This window comes from Balaenoptera physalus, assembly GCF_965194825.1.
Source record: "Balaenoptera physalus genome assembly, chromosome: 14".
NCBI classification, from domain to species: Eukaryota; Metazoa; Chordata; class Mammalia; order Artiodactyla; family Balaenopteridae; genus Balaenoptera; species Balaenoptera physalus.
In genome coordinates this window covers 50,055,362-50,077,642 of record NC_138893.1, presented here as the reverse complement: position 1 = coordinate 50,077,642, position 22,281 = coordinate 50,055,362, and the positions used below count along the sequence as shown (strand labels likewise).

Genomic DNA, 22,281 nt, shown 5'->3' with positions numbered 1-22,281 from the left:
AGGATTTGTCTCATCTCCCTCCACCTCCCAATCAAAGGATTTTACTCTGTGGCTTCTTTTGCTCTTTTTGCCTGTGAAGTGAGGGATAAGAGCTAATTGCTCATATGGCAGCCAGCCTGCCTTAATATGTGGATTATTAACATGATACTGTCCTCTGTTGAGTCATAGCAACTGCTATGAACAAGTGTGTAAATCCATACTGGAAAAAAAGTGTTGCAAATGCCTTTCATCAAAATGAAAGACTGCTTCAACTTCTGTTTACTCCTCAAGTTGCAATCAAGCTTTCTTTCTCTTTTTTCTTTTTCCTCTCTTTTCCCTTTCTCTCCTCCCTCTCTCTTTCAGAAATACATAAAGCCTAATCCTCCCAATGAGTACTGTGATCATTTGAAGTTTGTGTATAGGCCAACCCCATATCATCAAAAATTGTTGTGTAACCCCATGATTCCCAGGCCTCAGCTGGTGGCCTAGTTATTTCAAACAATATTTAATGCAATAAATTCTAGTGCAATAAAAGAATTTGGACAGTCCCTTAGAGCTTATTGCAGTGGGATTAGACTTGATTTTAATAAAATGAAATTCCAGTATAACCAAATAATTTCTTTGTGGCATGATTTAAAAGGCCTTTAAGTACAGGTATAGGAGATTCAATTTGTAAAACCTAATCTGAGATAATTGCAGTTTTATTTTTTTTTTTTTAATTTTATTTATTTATTTATTTATGGCTGTGTTGGGTCTTCATTTCTGTGTGAGGGCTTTCTCTAGTTGCGGCAAGTGGGGGCCACTCTTCATCGCGGTGCGTGGGCCTCTCACTATCGTGGCCTCTCTTGTTGTGGAGCACAGGCTCCAGATGCGCAGGCTCAGCAATTGTGGCTCACGGACCTAGTCGCTCCACGGCATGTGGGATCTTCCCAGACCAGGGCTTGAACCCGTGTCGCCTGCATTGGCAGGCAGATTCTCAACCACTGCGCCACCAGGGAAGCCCTGCAGTTTCATTCTTACCGCGTAAATGAACACTTCAAAAATATAGGAATTCTCCTTACTTAGCATAAGGTGATTTTTAATAATGTAGCAAAGGAAATGTAAATGAACAACCTTACTTTTTGTACTGTTATGGGGAGAATAAAGATACCACCTGGCTGTATGCATAAATTTGTTTACTAAGTTGGTTGATTCCTGTAGATGGGTATTAAAAATGACTTTTTGGTACAGAAAACATGTGGCATCTAGGTATTATGATGCCATGCTGCCTGCTAATGCTGAATATTTTGTGTGATTTTTTTTTTAAAAAGAAAATTGTTCTTACTCATTCAAATTCAACAGTCTTACAGTAAAGTCAGCCATAGACCAAATATTCAGGACTTATGTTGACACAAATGAAAGAAAAATACAACACAAGTATTTGGTAATTAAGAAAACCAGAAGGTCAGTGTTAGAAAAATTTGGTCATAGTCTTGTACTCTGGAGTCCTTATCTCAAGCCAATGACTTTTAAGATCTTTTGTTTTCTGTACTGAAGCAGAATAGTGAAAATGTTTTATAGAAAGTTATGAAAAAAAAGTATGTATTAATTTGCTTTGGGTCATTCTAATCTCTCTGGTAAATTCATAATTAGGAAGGCCTTTTTAAGACTGTGTTCTAGTCTCACAGGTACACAGCTTCTCCATATCTGGTAAATCTAAATTCATATTTGAGGAGGTTATGTTTTTTTAAAGTATATTATTTACACAATTCACTGGAATGGCTCCTTTGGAAGTTGGGTGGCTCTCTTATGTAATTATGTACTTAGTAACCCTGCGTTACACAGCAGTAGGAATTCAAGTAAGAATAATTTACTGCTTATGCATAGTTATTAGAATTTTAAAGCATTTGTGCAAAATTCTAGTTTATCAGAGTGTTATATTTGACTAATTGCATACTTAATAAATAATAATGAATAAAATTTATTTTAGAAAGCAGGCAGGTTTGAATCCTAACAGTTCTAAATAAGCATCAGGAGCTGCTTCCTCCTCTCCCTCTTCACCTTATTGTTTAAAGGGATTTCCATCCCTTTAGGCCAGATTTTGTAGTGAAACTAATAATTACTGTTAAAAAAATCCATATTAGATGTGTTGAAGATAGACTTAAATCATAGAATTATGGAATTTTATTGCTGCAAGGTGTTGTTAGAAATATTTTAATCTACTCCATTTTACCAGTGGAGAAGCTGAGGCACATGGAAATTAAGTGAACTGCTCAAGATCTTACAGTTGGTTTGAGTAAGAGTCTGCACCTTGTCCTGGATTAGTGTCTTAACTCCTGGATTAGTGTCACACCTATTCTCAGTTGTTATGATAATTCAACAGTTCACTTCATCAGGGATTTCTTGAACACTTCTGCTGGACTAGGCAGTGGACTAGGCATCCAAAGATTATAAGAAAAGTGTGAGTTTATATGGGCTAACAATAATGATATCAAACTAGTAATATTTTACATTTAAATTCTAATTTATCTAGTGTTTTTCAATGTTTATAAATGTTATAAATGTTTAAAGTTGGCTGAGCCTTTAAATCTAAATTTTCTATGAGATTATAATCTCCTTTAAGGCAGGGACTCACTTGCTTTTCATAACATTAATCCAGTTTCATTTTGGAAGACTTAAATTAAAAAAAATTTTTTTTGGAGCATTGATGACATTGTTGGAATAAGTGTAGCTTCCCATGGTGTCTACTCTGGGGATAATACTCATTTTAGAATTATACTTTTTTCTTAATTGAATACTTTTGATTTCAAGTTAAAAATGGTCTCATTTCCACCTTAAGCAAGAAGAAGCACCTATTTTAAGGGTACAGAGATAGCTCATGGAACTAAAGGGGAAGATGTCAGGCACCACAAAGACATGGAGCCAGGCATTGGAACACCTTTAATGCTCAAGGCAGCCACCTTGTATACCTGGGATAAATCCCACTTGGTCATGGTGTATAATCCTTTTTATATGTTGCTGGATTTTATTTGCTAGTATTTAGTTTAGGACTTTTGTTTATATATTCATGAGAAATATTGGTCTGCTAATCTCCATTCTGCTACTGAGACTGTCCAATGAGTTTAAAAATTTCAGTTATTTTCAGTTCTTATATTTCGACTTGGTTCTTCTATATATCTGTTATTTCTTTGCTAATACTTTCTATCTTTCCATTTCTTTCAAGAGTGTTTGCCCTGAGTTATTGGAACATTTTTATACTATTTATTTATTTATTTTAAAATAAATTTTATTTATTTATTTATTTTTGACTGCGTTGGGTCTTCATTGCTGCGTGCGGGCTTTCTCTAGTTGCGATGAGCGGGGGCTACTCTTCGTTGCAGTGTGCGTGCTTCTCATTGTGGTGGCTTCACTTGTTGCGGAGCGCAGGCTCTAGGCACGTGGGCTTCAGTAGTGGCTCTCAGGCTCTAGAGTGCAGGCTCACTAGTTGTGGTGCATGAGCTTAGTTGCTCCGAGGCATGTGGGATCTTCCTGGACCAGGGCTCGAACCCGTGTCCCCTGCATTGACAGGTGGATTCTTAACCGCTGCACCATCAGGGAAGTCCTGGATTAGTTATTTTTTGTATTCCATTTTATCTCCTGTGTTGGCTTAATAGGTACTTTTGTTTTCTTTTGTTTTAGTGGTTGCTCTAGAGAGTACAATATGCATTTAAAAATATTTACTGAGGGAAATCCCTGGCAGTTCATTGGTTAGGACTCGGTGCTTTCACTGCCAGGGCCCAGGTTTGATCCCTGGTCAGGGAACTAAGATCCCGCAAGCTTCATGGCATGGCCAAAATAAAAATTATTGAGGTGAAATTCACACAACGTAAAATTAACCATTTTAAAGCGAACAGTATAGGGTAATTTAGTACATTCACAATGTTATGCAATCACCACCTCTATCTAGTTCCAAAACATTTCCATCAATCCAAGTAAAACTTATTCATTAAGCAGTTTCTGTCCATTTCCCCCTTCCTCCAGGCCCTGGCAATCACTAATCTGCATTCACCTATTCGGCATATTTTATATAAATGGAATCATACAATATGTGATCTTTTGTATATAGCTTCTTTTACTTAGCATAATGTTTTTAAGGTTCACCTTGTATCAGTACTTCATTTTTATGGCTGAATAATATCCCATTGTGTGTATATACCACAATTCATTTATCTGTTCATTTGTTGGTGAACATATAGGCTGTTTCTACCTTTTGGTTATTGTGAATAAGGTTGTTGTGAACATGTGTGTACATATATTTGAGTATTTTCAGTTCTTTGGGGAATATACCCAGGAGTGGAACTGCTAGAAGTGGTCACATGGTAATTCTATGTTTAACTTCTTGAGGAACTGCCAAGCTGCTTTCTACAGTGGCTGAACTTTTCATATTCCCACTAGCAGTGTATGAGGGTTTCAGTTTCTCCACATCCTCACCATAACTTGTTATTTTCTGGTCTTGTTTTGTTTTGTTTTTAATTGTAGCTTCAAAAGCTTTTGAGACTGGGTAGGACTTTGATGATAAAGATCCTTCCAGTCTATCTGGATCTCCTGGCATGCTTTTTTCCTGAGGTATCTAGATAGCTCTGGGGGTTTTTTGTTTTTGTTTTTTATTGCCATCCTAGCGGGTGTGAAGGGCATCTTGTGGTTTTGATTTTTATTTTCCTAATGACTATTGATGTTGAGTGAATGTTTTTTTTTGTCAATTTGTGTATTTTCTTTGGAGAAATGTCTATTCAAGTCCTTTGTCCATTTTTAATTGAGTTGTTTGTCTTTTGTTATTGAGTTGTAAAGTTCTTTATATTGATATATTCTGGATACTAGACCCTTACCAGATATATGATTTGCAAAACAGTATGCGTCTTTAACTTATCACAGTCTCCCTTGAAGTATTGTTTTACTTCACATATGTATTGTCAGGCCACTCAAGATGGCTGTTCTCTTGCTCTCTGTACATCCCCTGCCAGACCAGTGCCTGCTTCACCTATATATTACACACATGACTGACCTTCCTAGTACTTGCCCCAGGCCCCAGCTAGTGATTGATCTTATCAAAGGGGCGGTGAGGGGCGTGCCCTTCTACTGGTTCCCCTGGTAACTAATGAGCCCACCTGATGTCAATTCCCCTATTACTGGTAATCTCCCTTTCCCCTGGGAGTGAAGACTGCCACCATGTCCTGCCCGCTGACTGCCGGACACAGTGGTGTGTCGTTCCAGGACCTTGCTTCAGACGTGTAAGCTCCCCCATCCATTAACCCGTTGTTGTCTCTGTTGCTGACTCTCACCTCTTTCTAAAGGCTTGAAGCTGGGCAAGCACAGGCCTTGCAGGCCTCTGGGGTGCAGCCCAACAACATATAATGTTGTTCCTCCTCCTATTCTTTGTGTTGTTTTCATATGTTTTATTTCCAAATATATTATGGATATCACAGTTCATTATTATTTTTACTTAAATTGTTATTGTATTTAAAATTTTTTAAATGAGAAAGATTTAAAGATATTTACCCACATATTTATATTTCTGGAACTTTTAATATTTTTGTGTGGGGGACTTCCCTGGTGGTGCAGTGGATGAGACTCTGTGCTCCCAATGCAGGGGGCCCGAGTTTGATCCCTTGTCAGGGAACTAGATCCCACATGCATGCAGCAACTAAGAGTTCGTATGCCACAACTAAGGAGCTGGCGAGCTGCAACTAAGGAGCCTGTCTGCCGCAACTAAGATCCGGTGCAACCAAATAAATAAATAAATAAATATTTAAAAAAAATTTTGTGTGGATTGTATCTGTTATCATTTCCAAATATATTTGGAAAATATATGCTTCCTCCCCACTCACTCCCCTGGTTTTCTTTATGGGATACCAAATTATACATATGTTGAACCACTTGTTTATTTCTCATGGGTCACTGAGGCATGATTCAATTTTTTCCAGTCTTTTTTCTCTTAGTGCATTATTTTGCATATTGCTATTTCTTCAGATTTACTGATCTATTCTTCTGCATTGTTGTAGTTAGCTGTTAATCCCGTCTCATGAAATTACTATTTCAGACATTGTATTTTCCTTTTCTGGAAGTCTTATTTCATTCCTTTTTTATATCCTACGATTCTAGAATTATAGAATAGCTGTTGTTAGAATAGCTAATGTTAGAATAGCTATTTTAATGTTTTGGCCTGCTAATTTCTTTTAATTTTTTTTAATTTAAAAATTTTTTTAATTTATTTTATTTATTTTTGGCTGCATTGGGTCTTTGTTGCTGCACGCAGGCTTTCTCTAGTTGCAGTGAGTGGGGGCTACTCTTCGTTGGGGTGAGCGGGCTTCTCATTGTGGTGGCTTCTCTTGTTGCGGAGCACGGGCTCTAGGCACGCAGGCTTCAGTAGTTGTGGCACGCAGGCTCAGTAGTTGTGGCTCACGGGCTCTAGAGCGCAGGCTCAGTAGTTGTGGTGCACGGGCTTAGTTGCTCCACGGCATGTGGGATCTTCCCGGACCAGGGCTCGAACCCGTGTCCCCTGCATTGGCAGGCGGATTCTTAACTACTGCGCCACTAGGGAAGCCCAGCCTACTAATTTCATTATCTCTGTCATTTCTGGATCTGCTTCTATTGACTGATATTCCTCCTGATTATGGGACACATTTTAATGCTTCTTGTCTCATCTAGTAATTTAATTTAATTTAATTTTTATTATTATTATTTTTTGGCCATGCTGTGAGGCTTGAAGGATCTTAGTTCCCCAGCCAGGGATTGACCCCAGGCCCATGGTGGAAGCACCGAGTCCTACCCATTGGACCACCAGGGAATTCCCTCATCTAGTAATTTTAGATTAGACATTATGAATGCTACATGATTCAGTATTTGTATTTTGTTGTCTTTTTAAAAGAATGTGTTGAGTTTATTTTGGCCAGCAGTTAAGCTTCTTGCAGTTTGATGCTGCTGTGACTTGATTTTAAGCTTTATTAAGATAGGTTTAGTGTAACCTTTATACTAGTGTAGTTTATCCCTACAAGTGAGGTTTGAGCTTTCTGGGGCTCCTACTCAATGTCCCACATGTTCAGTTAGGCTTCTGCAATCTGGCTGGTCAGAACAGAAAAGTTCCCCAGCTCTGTGTGGGTTCTAGGAGTTGTTGAGCTTATAGCTCCTTCATGGTTTTTTGCCTGGCCTTATGGAGTTTCACCCTATGCAAACAGGACTCAGTGTTTAGGAATAGACTTAAGGAGTCCCCTGTTCAGTTATCTAGAGCTTTTTTCTGCATAATTCTTTCTCCAATACTCTGACTCACCAATTCTAGTCTATTTAGCCTCCCCACATTCTGTTCTCTGTTTCCTCAATAAGTGGTCCTATTTTGCTCTTCTTGGAGTCCCCTTTCTTATGCCACGGACTAGAAAGTGCCTTGAGGTTTAAGACAGACAGTTTTAAGGATCACCTCATTTATTTCCTGCCTTTCAGGGATTACAGTCTGGTACTGCCTGTTGTCCAATGTTTTCAAATATATGTTTCACATATTTTGTCCCTTTTTTTTTTTTGATCTATGATGGGAGGGTAAGTTTGATACCAGCTACTTCCTTATGGTAGTAGCTGAGGTCTAATGTTCTTTTACTTAGAGTTTCTATTTTATTTAAATTTAATGTACTGGAAGTCCTCACTTTGCATGGTTCTGATATGCACAAATTTCAATTACTACAGTTTAGTTAAATAACACTAGTCCCCCAAAACATGGTTCAAATTTCAGTTATCAGAGTTTATTAACTGTAATTTTTGTAAAGTGCAAACTTCCTTGCTAGCTCTCCAGTCCACAGATCACTATGTGGAAAACAGATGCACATAATGATCAGTCAGTTGCTTTCAGTCTGTTGATTAGTCACATACATACTGCACAGTGTGCACTTGTGGGCATGCCTGACCTGGGTCCTCTTTAAGATCTCCTACAAGACTATAATGAAGGTACTGGCCAGGGCTGAGGTCTCATTTGAAGGCTTGATTGGGGAAAGATCCACTTCAAGTTTACATGGTTTTTGGCAGAATTCCTTTCCTCAAGGGTTAGTGGCGACTCAGTTCCTAGCTGACTGTTGACTGGAGGCCACCCTCATTTCTTGCCATGTGAACCTCTCTAGCATGACTACTTGCTTCATCAAAGCATGCAAGCCAATAAGGCAGTAGAGTCTATTAGCAAGATGGAAGTTTCAATCTTATATAACCTAGAAGCAAGGTAGTAGGCTATCCCACACTCAAGGGGACAGGATTACTTACAAGTGTTATGAATATCAGGAGGTGGGGATGACTGGGGGGCATGTTAGAGTTTGACTGCCAGTATTATAATCCATTATCATCATTATTTATTCTGATGTTCAATTTGTCACAGAATTAGCCTGTGAGAGCTTTTTGCACTGGCCCCTGTATCATCTTGCCATGTCTTCACCATTCTTTGAGTACCACAAGATGATACTCTGAGCTCATCTTAAACTTTACTTGCCCAAGTCCTGGAATTAGCCATGTTCTAAGGAGCTCTGGTTCCTTTTAGTGGAGAGTGATATTTAGAATCATTAACTATACTCATTGCTATTAAGTTGTTACTGTTACTAGACCCTCGCAGTTGATAGAGCCAGGGTGTGTGTTTGTGTATGTATGTGTACACACACATATACATACATCACTTACCTAGAAATTGTCTGTCTTTGTTATGAAGCTTTGCATTCATAACATCTTCAATTGTAGTTCAGCAGCATAGTATTCACTCTGGCTTTCTTCCTTTCTATATTTGTAACTCTTCTCTGATGAGAATCCTTGCTCTTATTATCCTCAATATTTGATCTACCCGCCTAATTTTTTTAAAAATAAATTTATTTTATTTATTTATTTTTGGCTGCGTTTGGTCTTTGTTGCTGTGCGCGGACTTTCTCTAGTTGTGGCAAGCGGGGGCTACTCTTCGTTGTGGTGTGCGGGCTTCTCATTGCAGTGGCTTCTCGTTGCAGAACATGAGCTCTAGGCGTGTGGGCTTCAGTCGTTGTGGCACGTGGGCTCAGTATTTGTGTCTCGTGGGCTCTAGAGCGCAGTCTCAGTAGTTGTGGCGCACGGGCTTAGTTGCTCCATGGCATGTGGGATCTTCCCAGACCAGGGCTCGAACCCGTGTCCCCTGCATTGACAGGCAGATTCTTAACCACTGTACCACCAGGGAAGCCCCTCCCCCCCTCATTTGATGAATCTTCCTGTATAACTCATCTCCCATTGCCAACATAGCTCTCTCTCCATTTCCCACCCCATACTCTTTATGGATGCCTTCCTCACCCTTTTGGGATCTATTTGCACTGGGCTAACCCTTCCACCCTTCTCTCCCTACTGAGTCTGGAACTCTTTGCTGGGCCACTGCCCCTCACCCCACTGGGTCTGAATTCAGTGCTGTGCCACTACCCCTCTACTCTATGAATGTCTTCTGCCCACTTTGGAAACCCTCACTGCCCTGCCCTTCCCCGTCACATGGACATGCTCATCATCCTGCTCACGGCCACTTCAGTCCCCCATGTAGAAGCTCTCCTCACTCCACTAGGGCTATAGAACCCCATGCCAGGCCACCCTCTTGTAAAGATTTTTTTCTGTCACCCTACTTGGGCTCTGAAACTCTATGCCAGGGCTTTTACCCCTCAGGGACACCTTTCTCACACCACTTGGACTCCAAAAGCCTGTATTGGGCCATCGTCGCCACTTACACCACTCAGTTTGATGCCCACTTAGCTTGTACTCACTTAATGGCTGTTGAAGTTCATTTTTCAGGTAGGAAAGGAGATGAGGGGGAAGAGGAATCAAGTTTTATTTTTCATATTAAAAAAAATCTCGCTAATATTTTTACAGCAAATGCTTTTAACCTAGTGCATTGTAGTTTATACGGAAGCCAGTGATTGCCACATCTATGTAATGCTTACAGGTTTATACCCATGCTTTCATGCCATATTTTTACTCACATACTAGAGGTTTATTATCATGTTATGTTTATGATTTCTGAGCTTATCTACTCCACCCCCACCCCAACACCCCCAAACCCACAGGTAGTTTTCAATTTACATGTGTCTGTCAGTGCTACCACCATTCTTCCAGTCATTCATTTGGAATCTTGGGTTATTTCTGACTCATCTTTCTTTGTTCCTTTCGTCAGTCAGTAAGTCCTGTTGATATTTCTCTTTACGTAAGTTTGTCTTCTCTTTGCCCATTACTTTGATGATTAACATGGCCTCTTGGGTGGGACTCCTTTTCTTTAGTTTTTGAGTTAGTCCAGTGCCCCTAAACCACCTTTGGCTCCACATTTTTTAATAAATGAACTAACTCCATGTGTGACTTTTTTTTTTTTTTCCTAGAATGGAAATGCGTGGTTGCCAACCATTCTTTTCTTTTTTTTTTAAATTAATTAATTTATTTATTATTGGCTGTGTTGGGTCTTCGTTTCTGTGCGAGGGCTTTCTCTAGTCGCGGCAAGCAGGGGCCACTCTTCATCGTGGTGCATGGGCCTCTCACTATCGTGGCCTCTCTTGTTGCAGAGCACAGGCTCCAGACGCGCAGGCTCAGTAGTTGTGGCTCACGGGCCTAGTTGCTCCGTGGCATGTGGGATCTTCCCAGACCAGGGCTCGAACCCCTGTCCCCTGCATTAGCAGGCAGATTCTCAACCACTGCGCCACCAGGGAAGCCCCATGTGTGACTTTTTAAGTGCCTTTTTTTTTTTTTGGCCATACCGTGGCAACATGCGGAACTTCCCCAAGCAGGGATTGAACCTGTGTCCCCTGCAGTGGAAGCGCAGAGTCTTAACCACTGGACCACCAGAGAAGTCCTTAAGTGCCATCATTTACGTGGCATTATTCTAGGTAGTCAGAGTATCTAGTTTGAATCCCATATTTACCACTTGCGTGGTACCCACTCACTTTTGGTAATTTATTTAACCTCTCTGGATCTTTCTTACTTACTAGATTGTTTTACAGGTGAGTAAGATAATGAATCGCGAAAGAGATTTATCCAAAACACATACCTTTCAGCCTGGTAATATCAGTCTCAGTAAAGTAAACAGTGTTATTTTATCAGTATTCTCACTGTTCTATAAGCAAAAACTGTTTCCTTACTTCTCTTTGATATGTAGCTTTCAATGATCACCTGCCATTAAGAGCACATTTATTGAGCATCTACTATGACCACATGCTGGAGATTAAAAAAAAAAAGACATGACTCATATCTGAGAAATACATTATGATAGAGGAGGCAAACATATAATTAATTTACATACAGTAACAAGTGCTACAATAAAATTAAAGACTGTGTCTGAACTTTTTAAAAATTAGAAATTTTAACTAAACTTATATAGCAGCTATTGTCTAACACAGTTTAGTATGTTATTGTATTTTTCCTTGTAGTTACTATTTGTGTTAACTTATCTCCCTCAAATAGAGTGTAAACTACTTGAGAATAGGTCTTTATAGTGGTCAGTGTGGATTTTGGGAGACAAACACATTGTGGTCTTATTTCTGCCACTGACATTTAGTCACTGTAACTTCTCTGAACTTGAGTTTACTCTCCTGTTAAAGTGAAAATACTAATAATTCTTTGACAGGATTGTAATGATTAAGTGAAATAATGTTTCTAAGAATCTAACAGAATGACTGGCAAACAATTTATGCTTGATAAATTTTGTTTCTCCTCTCCTTGTACTCCACTTGTGTCTATTCTGCTAATGAACACTAAATATTTGATTAATGGATGAATTTATTGATTCAATGATCTGCAGTTCATAATGGCTTCCCAGAACATTTTGAAATGCAAGTGGCATTCATGGAAGCCTGTTCTTGGTAATGATGACACTTTATATTTTTTTCTTTTGTACCTGAAGTTTGTTTTTTTTTAAATATTTATTTGGCTGCACTGGGTCTTAGTTGCAGCATGAGGGATCTTCAGTTGTGGCATGCGGGATCTTTAGTTGCAGCATGCAGTTCTCTTAGTTGCGGCATATGGAATCTAGTTCCCTGACCAGGGATTGAACCCAGGCCCCCTGCATTGGAAATGTGGCGTCTTAGCCAGTGGAGCACCAGGGAAGTCCCTGTACTTGAATTTTTTAGATCCCTTATTTTAATTTTACCAAAACCTTGTGCAGTAAGGGTAGGCAGATATGATTATCCTATGTGACAGTAGGAGTTTCATTTTTGAAGTGAGTGAACTAAATTGGGATTCTTTTTTTTTAAATTTATTTATTGGCTGCATCAGGTCTTAGGGCATGGGGGATCTTTCTTTGCGGCGCGCAGGCTTCTCTGTAGTTGTGGTGCATGGGCTCAGTTGCCCCGCAGCATGTGGGATCTTAGTTCCCTGACCAGGGATCGAACCGGCGTCCCCTGCATTGCAAGACAGATTCTTAACCACTGGACTACCAGGGAAGTCCCTAAATTGGAATTCTTAAGAGCCAGTCATTGAATTTGTATAGGTAGAGTGTGAATGTATTACATGGCCTATGGAATACTATAGTTCTCTTGGCCTGAATTTTTTAGTTGATATAGTAGTGAAAAGGGAATTCTTCTATTCCATGGCTTAAGGATACATAAACTCTCAATGCAGCAATCTTTTTATTGTTCATTATTATAGCTTCTGTTACTCTTAGAAGTTGACCAACAGGGACCTGAGTTTAGGAGATTTTGTCTTTCAGCTTTCATATAGTAAATGCTAAGGCCAGCCCTTTGCCTGCAGGGCCTTCTATCAGTGAAGAGGAACTGTGGCTTTTTCCAGGCAGCCACATAGGGGGAGGAGTCAAGATTTTCAGCATTCTTTGTGAAAATGAATTTGTGCTGTTGAACCTCATGGGCATTAGATACTATATTCTCCTTAAAGCACTGCAGGCCCCTTGTTGCAACATTTCAATCTTTTTCTGATTCTTTCAAGTGGTAGAAAACATGTTTCAGGCATTTAAAAACATGCTGTGTATGCTTTTTAAAAGCTGGTAAACTCATTCAATTGATTAACAGACTTCAGTTGTAATAAATTATTGGCCCACCATTTTTTGGAGTACTTTGCAGCATACTATCCTTATATCAGTTATAGATAGTGTGAACAATGAATACCATATTTTGTTTCCTTAATATTTCTCTATCTAAAGTGTTTTAAGAAGAAAAAAAGTCCCACGATGATAGTAAATATTTCAAAACTTATAAAGTTTAATATTACGTGCACTGACATATTTCAAAATATTTTTCTGTTTTTATATGTGCTGTGATCAGGTATTTAGTTTTTTAGTATTATTAGACTGTAATAGCACCCAAGTTGCTGGACAGAGCTTCAGCCTGGGATACATTTAGGGAATGTAAAAATTCTTCTAAAAGATACAGTGTTTCATGAAGCTACAGGAGGAGTACCACTCATATTGTTTAATTAGTACTACTAGAACTCATAATTTCTACCTTGTTTTTTGTTTGTTTGCTGCTGAATACACTATATGTATATTCACACTTATACATTTGTTTTTGTTTCTTTAGAAGGTTTTAGGACCAGCAGCTTTTTGGGGTTCTCTTTTTTTCCTCTTTTTCTGTCCCTGTCTCTGCTTCTTTCTTTGTTGTTGTTTTCCCTTCTGTTTGGATTGCTTCCTGCCTCCTCCCTCCAATATTCCCACCCCCCTTAATCCATCTGGAAAGATGAAGAGGCAGCTGCTGTGGTAACTATGCATTTTGGTTAATAGCAGACTAACAAGATACATAAAACATATGCAAACTGTGCAGAGTTAGTTGCTGTCAAAGCTGTAGGGGTATAATACTTTTTCTTTGCCTTCTCCCCACCTTCTAAAAAAAAACTTTAACTTTCCTGTTATATTTTGTCTTCTAAGTTACCATTTCTAATATTGAAATGCTACCATGAATAATTCCTTTTTTCTGCTTAGTCTGCACAATATTTCACCCTGTGGTGAGTTTATGGGAGATGAGTTGAGGTGCGTAGAGGAAAAGAATTGATTAATTGGGTTAAGAAGTAGATTTCCTTTAGATTCATACATAGAAGATGAACAGGGATAAAAATTTTTATTAAATATTTGGATTTTTGACCTATAAATTTTTTTTCTTGCTTTTTGGCCACTAGTGTCCCTTTTGAGTTTCCTTCTGGGGTTAGAACTAGTAAGTAGTATGTTTCTTGAAGATGTGTCTATCATAAAGGCAAGCTGCAACTGGAATATTGTATTTAGCCAAGCCTTGAAAATTCCTGTAATCTGTGCCATCCTGTCTCATACTGTCCCATCTCATAGTTGTCCTCTCTCTGCAGTGCTCTATGCCCAGGTCTCTGTGGCTGGGCTGCTCCAGCCTGGCGGACAGCATGCCTTCGCTGCGATGCCTGTATAACCCAGGGACTGGCGCACTCACAGCTTTCCAGGTACTTTCTCTGTCTCTGTGGGTTATGTGTGGGCATTAGTATGTGTGTCTAATTAATTGGTGTGTCTCTCCTTCTTTCCCATCCTTTACTTACTTTCACTTTTCTCCTTCATATTGCCTATATTTCACGTCACTCAGTTCTCTAATTTATAATGTAGATCCAGATCCATCCACTCTTGAGACATTTTTATTATCATGATTGGTTTGCCAAAATTGACATAGTGCAACTTGACTTGTTGGTTTTCATACCTAGTAGAAGTATGATAGTGAATTTTAAAGTAATCTCAATAAATAGCATTCAATATGTAATGTTTGCTCTGGGCCTATATAAAGCCAATTAATATAATCAATCAATTAATTACAACCAGTTGCCCGGGCGCCTTCTTGTGTTTTTCTTGTGATTACTAAAAATATAAAGTGCTCAATTCAGAGTGTCTCCTGGCTACTATACTATTATATATGTGTGTGTTTGTATATGTTCTTTTGGGTTTTTTTAAATAAATAAATTTATTTATTTATTCTGGCTGCGGTGGGTCTTCGTTGCTGCACGCAGGCCTTTTCTAGTTGTGGTGAGCGGGGGCTACTCTTCATTGTGGTGTGCGGGCTTGTCATTGCAGTGGCTTCCCTTGTTGTAGAGCACGGACTCTAGGCGCGCGGGCTTCGGTAGTTGTGGCGCGCGGGCTCTAGAACGCAGGCTCAGTAGTTGTGGTGCATGGGCTTAGTTGCTCCATGGCATGTGGGATCTTCCCAGACCAGGGCTCGAACCTGTGTCCCCTGCATTGGCAGGTAGATTCTTAACCACTGCGCCACCAGGGAAGTCCCCAGTTACTTGTCTTTAATGAAAATACTTACTTTAATATAAGTATTTTAGTGATGATGATGCTGGATATTTGTCCTTTGCAAAAAACTTCCTTTGCTTGTCTTATGAGATACAATATGGTGAAGGGCATAGGCTTTAAAATTAGTTAAATCAGGGCTTATATACTGTCTGTCACTAGTGGTATGATCTTGAGCAAGTCATTTTCACTCTAAATTCATCTGTAAGTGGAGACTATAGTAAGGGCATGCAGTAAATAGTTGCTGTTTTTATCATCCTTATCTTCATTGTCATTAACATTATTGCTGTTAATGTTAGAGAATATTGATATCCTGAGAGTATCAATTTATTTCAAACATCGTATGTTTTTTTGTTTGTTTGTTTTTTACTATATATCATATTGATGAAGTTTCGGCTCTCAAGGAACTCAGTCTAGCTTTTTGGTTTTTTAAAATCTTATTGGGGTTGGAATGAGTTTCACCAGACTGCAGTCTGAGAGAACAGTCCGTATAAGGCTGCCCTCCTTCAGATACCAGTTGTAAGGGGGGGCCCCCCCCAACCCCGCCACTCAGGTTTGGTAACTCACTAGAAAGGACTCACAGAACTCACTGAAAGCTGTTATATTCACGGTTTATTACAGGGAGAGGATTCAGGTTAAAATTAGCAAAAAAAGAGACATACAGGATAGAATCTGGAGGGAACCAAATGTAGAAATTCCTGTCATCCTCTCCCCATGGAATCATGGATGGCATTATTGCCTCTGGGCCACTGTATGTGACAGTACACACAGGATATTGCCAATCAGGGAAACTCACCCAAGCCTTTTGTGTACAGAGTTTTTATTGTGGCTCAATTACAGGCTGCTCACATGGCTGATTTTTAGTCTCTAGCCCCTCCTGTAGGTTACACGAATGCTTTTAGTCTCTGTTCCTTCTTAGGATTGGAACTGAATGTGGCTCAAAGCCTCCATCATGAATCACATTAGTCCTGTGGCCAAAGCCCCCAGTCAAAGTTCTGTTAGGTAAGAAGTTCCAGGGGGACACCACCTGCCAGTAACCAAGGGGAAAGACCAGGCCTCTCTTTGGGTAAGATTAATTCTTCAGTATACAGGGGTCATGTACTCCTTTGAGAATCTGATGAGAACTATTGAACTTAGAAAAATACTCATGACACATAGGCAAAATTTTATTTATAAGTTTTATATATTATTATGATTATTATATTTATATTATCTTAAGCTATTAAATTATTATTTTTTTAACATCTTTATTGGAGTATAATTGCTTTACATTGTTGTTAGTTTCTGCTGTATAACAAAGTGAATCAGCTCTACATATACTTATATCCCCATATCCCCTCCCTCTTGCGTCTCCCTCCCACCCTCCCTATCCCACCCCTCTAGGTAGTCACAAAGCACTGAGCTGATCTCCCTATGCTATGAGGCTGCTTCCCACTAGCTATCTATTTTACATTTGGTAGTGTATATATGTCAACGCCACTCTCTCACTTCGTCCCAGCTTACCCTTCCCCCTCCCCGCATCCTCAAGTCCATTCTTTACATCTGCGTCTTTATTCCTGTCCTGCTTCTAGGTTCTTCAGAACCTTTTTTTTTTTTTTTTTTTTTTTAGATTCCATATATATGTGTTAGCATACAGTGTTTATTTTTCTCTTTCTGACTTACTTCACTCTGTATGACAGTCTCTAGGTCCAAGTTCACTCTGTATGACAGTCTCTAGGTCCAGCCACCTCACTACAAATAACTCAATTTCGCTTCTTTTTATGGCTGAGTAATATTCCATTGTATATACGTGCCACATCTTGTTTATCCATTCATCTGTTGATGGACACTTAGGTTGCTTCCATGTCCTGGTTGTTGTAAATAGTACTGCAATGAACATTGTGGTTACGTGACTCTTTTTGTTATGGTTTTCTCAGAGTATATGCCCAGTAGTGGGATTGCTGGGTCATATGGTAGTTCTATTTTTAGTTTTTTTTTTTTTTTAATTAATTAATTAATTAATTTATTTATTTTTGGCTGTGTTGGGTCTTCGTTTCTGTGCGAGGGCTTTCTCTAGTTGCAGCAAGCGGGGGCCACTCTTCATCGCGGTGCATGGGCCCCCCACCGTCGCGGCCTCTCTTGTTGCAGAGCACAGGCTCCAGACGCGCAGGCTCAGTAGTTGTGGCACACGGGCCTAGCTGCTCTGTGGCATGTGGGATCCTCCCAGACCAGGGCTCGAACCCGTGTCCCCCGCATTGGCAGGCAGACTCTCAACCACTGCGCCACCAGGGAAGCCCTATTTTTAGTTTTTTAAGGAACCTCCATACTGTTCTCCATAGTGGCTGTATCAATTTACATTCCCACCAACGGTGCCAGAGGGTTCCCTTTTCTCCACACCCTCTCCAGCATTTATTGTTTGTAGATTTTTTGATGATGGCCATTCTGACCGGTATGAGGTGACACCTCATTGTAGTTTTGATTTGCATTTCTCTAATGATTAGTGATGTTGAGCATCCTGTCATGTGTTTGTTGGCAATCTGTATATCTTCTTTGGAGAAATGTCTCTTTAGGTCTTCTGCCCATTTTTGGATTGGGTTGTTTGTTTTTTTGATATTGAGCTGCATGAGCTGCTTATATAATTTGGAGATTAATCCTTTGTTAGTTGCTTCGTTGGCAAATATTTTCTCCCATTCTGAGGGTTGTCTTTTCATCTTGTTTATGGTTTCCTTTGCTGTTCAGAAGCTTTTAAGTTTCATTAGGTCCCATTTGTTTATTTTTGTTTTTATTTCCATTTCTCTAGGAGGTGGGTTAAAAAGGATCTTGCTGTGATTTATGTCATAGAGTGTTCTGCCTTTGTTTTCCTCTTAGAGTCTTATGGTGTCTGGCCTTAGATTAAATTACTATTTAAATTACATAATCCCCAAATCCCCCAAACTGATAAGTTCTATTAAGGAAATGTTGCAGGAAGGGGGACCCCTTCTAGGGCCTGAGAGTGGGCTCTTGTCTAGCACTTGGAAATGAATTGTCTGAGGAGACGCACGTGCTGACAAAGCAAGAGACTTTTTGGGAAGGGGTGCCCGGGCAGAGAGCAGCAGGGTAAGGGAACCCAGGAGAAGTGCTCTGCCACATGGCTTGCAGTCTCAGGTTTTATGGTAATGGGGTTAGTTTCCGGGTTGTCTCTGGCCAATCATTCTGACTCAGGGTGCTTCCTGGTGGCGCACGCATCACACAGCCAAGATGGATTCCAGTAGGAAGGATTCTGGGAGGTTGGTAGGACATATGGACTGGCGTCTCCTCTCTCCTTTTGACCTTTCCCGAATTCTTACGGTTGGTGATAGCTTGTCAGTTTCCGCGTTCCTTACCAGGATCTCCTGTTGTAAGGTACCTCATGCAAGTGGTTACTATCCGGCCTGGCCAGGGCAGGCAGTTTCGGTCGGTGGTTACCCTAACAGAAATGTGCAGGGAGCCATGAGAAATATATAAAAGAGGAACCTGATTTAACCTGAGGGTGGGGGTAAGGAAGATCAGGTAATCAAGGTTTGAGTTAAGAACTGAATGATGAGTAGGGATTAGGCAAAAAGGGAGGTGGGGGAGAACATTTCAGGCCAGTTCAAAGGCCCTGAGGACAGGTGGGGTTTTGTGCATTTAAGGACTCTGCTGGGAAAAAAAAAAAAAAAAGAAATCATTTCAGAGAATGAGGAGAATAGAGGAGAATAGAGTTAGGAAAGACTGGGGAAGCTTGATCATGGCAGGATTTGTAGGCCATTGAATGTTTCATCTTGATGCTAAGAGTACTAAGCTGTTGAAAGTATTTTTTTTTAAATAAATTTATTTATTTTATTTATTTACTTTTGGCTGCATTGGGTCTTCATTGCTGTACGTGGGCTTTCTCTAGTTGCGGCAGGCAGGGGCTGTTCTTCCTTGCGGTGCTCGGGCTTCTCATTGTGGTGGCTTCTCTTGTTGCGGAGCCTGGGCTCTAGGCACACGGGCTTCAGTAGTTGTGGCTCGTGGGCTCTAGAGTGCAGGCTCAGTAGTTGTGGCGCACAGACTTAGTTGCTCTGCAGCATGTGGGATCTTCGCGGACCAGGGCTCGAACGCATGTCCCCTGCATTGGCTGGCAGATTCTTAACCACCGTGCCACCAGAGAATTCCCTGTTGAAAGTATTTAAACACAAGTTTGACCTGATCAGATTTGCGTTTAGATGTATTACTCTAGCTATCATAAAGATAATTTCAGTAATTGAAGGAAGAGATGTGGGCAGTTTGGTTTTGATGTCAGGACTCCTTTGCACTCTTAAAAATTATTGAGGACTCCAAAGTGGTTTTGTTTATATGGGGTATATCTATTGATATTTATTATATTTGAAATCAGAACTGAGAAAAAATTTAAATATTAATTTATTCATTAAAAACAACTGACTAAAATAGCTACAATAAATCCATTATATGTTAATGCATATGAATATTTTTATTTAAAAAAACCTATTTTCTAAAACAAAAATTGAAGACTAACATTGTATTACCTTTTTATAATCTCTAATGTCTGGATTAATAAGACAGCTGGATTCTCATGTCTGCTTCTGCATTCAGTAAGTTGTGATGTGGTGTTTTGCTTGTAATACATGTAGAATTCCAGCCTCACACAGATATATAGTTTGAAAACGTAGAAGTGTTTTAATATCCTTTTCAGGTAGTTGTGATTTCTTGAAGATTAGTTGTAGTATAGAATCTGAAAGCATATCAATGAACTTCTTGTGCTCTATTATATTAAAGCATTGGTCTCAGTGTTTTCAACAAATCATGCTGGAACAATTGGACATCTATATGCAAAATAATGAACCTTGACTAGATATATTGCACCATATTCAAAAATTAACTCAAACTGGATTGTAGACCTAAATATGAGCTAAAATTATAAAACTACTAGAAGAAAATGAGAAAAAAATTCGTTGTGACTTCACATTAGAAAATATTTTTTCGGGCTTCCCCGGTGGCGCAGTGGTTGAGACTCCGCCTGCCAATGCAGGGGACACGGGTTCGAGCCCTGGCCTGGGAGGATCCCAGATGCCACGGAGCAACTAGGCCCGTGAGCCACAACTACTGAGCCTGCGCGTCTGGAGCTTGTGCTCCGCAACAAGAGGCCGCGATAGTGAGAGGCCCGCGCACCACGATGAAGAGTGGCCCCCGCTTGCCGCAACTAGAGAAAGCCCTTGCACAGAAACGAAGACCCAACACAGCCATAAATAAATAAATAAATAAAAATTAAAAAAATAAAGGAATTCAAAAAAAAAAAAAAAGAAAATATTTTTTCGAGAAGACAAAAACATGAACCATAAAAAAAAATAAGTTGGACTTAATCACAGTTTAAAACGTCTGATTTTTAAAAAGATACTGTTTAGAAAATGAACAAGTAAGGCACTGACTGGAAGAAAATATTTGTAAAATACATATTTGATGAAAGACTTGAATTCAGAACTCTTACAAAACAATAAATAATAAGATAAACTACCCGATAAAAAAGGGCGATTAATGAGCAAAAAATTTGAATGGATATAATACCAAAAAAAGATACACAAACAGCAAATAAGCACATGAGAAGATCCTCTATATGTTTAGACATCAGGAAAATGCAAATTAAAACAACAGCAAGACACTACATTGCCACCCACATGCTTCTTCCCACCCTGGAATGTGGGGCTGGGAATTCAATAGATCCTAGTAGTTATTGTATCCTAGCTTAATATGAGAAATGTTAGGCTAGAAAATTCCTTGAAAGCAGAAGCAATCTCTTAACACTAATCCATTGACCTCCTTTTTAGTAGTTGGGGCTCAATAAAAACTGATGATTTGAACTATGTTAGATAAGTGGTAAAGATAATCATGTGCAACTAAAAATTGTACAAGTCAAAATCATCTGAATTGGACACTAAGATATGAAGAACAATTCAAAATTCCTTTCAGCCTAAAACAATTTTGACTCTAAGGCCAGTAGGAAAGATTTGTGAACAAAATTACCATCGCTGTCAGGGCTTTCTCTGTTTAGTCTTAGTCAAAAAAATCAACAAATATCTATTTTTTTTTTTAATATTGAGTCCCCTTACAAATTACTGTACTTCTGGAGTATATTTGGAGACAAATTGATTTAGAAATTTTTGCTGAAAAATTCAGAATAAATTGGTGTGTGGGCCTTGAATTGTATTGCAGGGGTGAAATTGTGTGACATAGGCAGAAAAGAGATGCTTAAAAAACATCTTAGAAAAGAAGCCCAGAGGCCATATATGGTGTAGTGGTTAAGAGTCCTTGTCAAACCCAAGTTCTTGTATCTTACGCACAGTAAGGCCAAACAAACTGAACTGTCAGAATTTGGAGCAGAAAAAGGTTTATTACAAGGGCCAAGCAAGGAGAATGGGCAGCTCTTGCTCAAAATTTGGTGGGGAGGACTGCAGGGTGTGTGACCTTCCTCAGATTGGTTGGTAGTGTGATAACAGGGTGGTGTTTCAGGAATCTCAATCATTAGCCTTCTGGTTCCAGCCAGTCTTGGGTCCACGTGATAGTGCTTAGCTTGAAGTTACCATCTTCCACCTGGGTGGGGGGGCCTTAGTTCCTGTAGATAAAACTCAGAGATGTGTATCAGATTGTTATGTATATCCCTTGAGGAGGAACAAGGACCCTGCCCCATTGCTGCGCTATTGTTTCTTGACTCCTTTCCTTTGTTTCTTCATTCCCTCACTTAATTAGTAACTGTTTGAATCTGCCCGTTGGAACTCAGGGAAGGTCTAGGAGGCCGAAGCCTTTTTTTCCTGCAAACAAGAAAAAGGCTTTTGTACCAGGGAGGACCCTGTGGGGTTCTGCTCAGTTTCACCCTGGCACCAGACTGCTTGAGATTTGAGCCTGGCTCTGTCTACATGTAACGTTGGGTATGTACTTGACTTCTCTATACCTCAGTTTCCTTATCAGTTAAGTAGGGATGATAATAGTATCTATCTCATAGGGTTGTTGTTAGGGTACGAGTTGACTTTTATTAAATCCTTATGAAACCATGCAACTCAGAGACTTAAACCCACTGTCTTTTAATTGAGATTACACACCTGGTCTCAGGACTTAATGAAGCTCAGGTTCTT

The 22,281-nt window shown here is 39.6% G+C and overlaps 1 protein-coding gene across 12 annotated transcripts in view; it reads left to right on the top strand.

Moving 5' to 3' along the window:
* Positions 1-22,281, top strand: part of BTRC (beta-transducin repeat containing E3 ubiquitin protein ligase) — a 182,516-nt gene that overhangs the window by 42,787 nt on the left and 117,448 nt on the right. For 7 of the 12 annotated variants that reach the window (XM_082425197.1, XM_082425190.1, XM_082425194.1 and 4 more), the window contains exon 2: positions 14,239-14,346. The exons of 3 other annotated variants lie outside the window; for them this stretch is intronic. In XM_082425197.1, coding sequence (XP_082281323.1) covers positions 14,239-14,346 — 108 coding nt within the window. Of the gene's footprint in view, positions 1-5,154; positions 5,226-14,238; positions 14,347-22,281 lie in introns of all 12 variants that reach the window. 2 more of the 12 variants (XM_082425193.1, XM_082425192.1) reach the window with 2 other exon arrangements.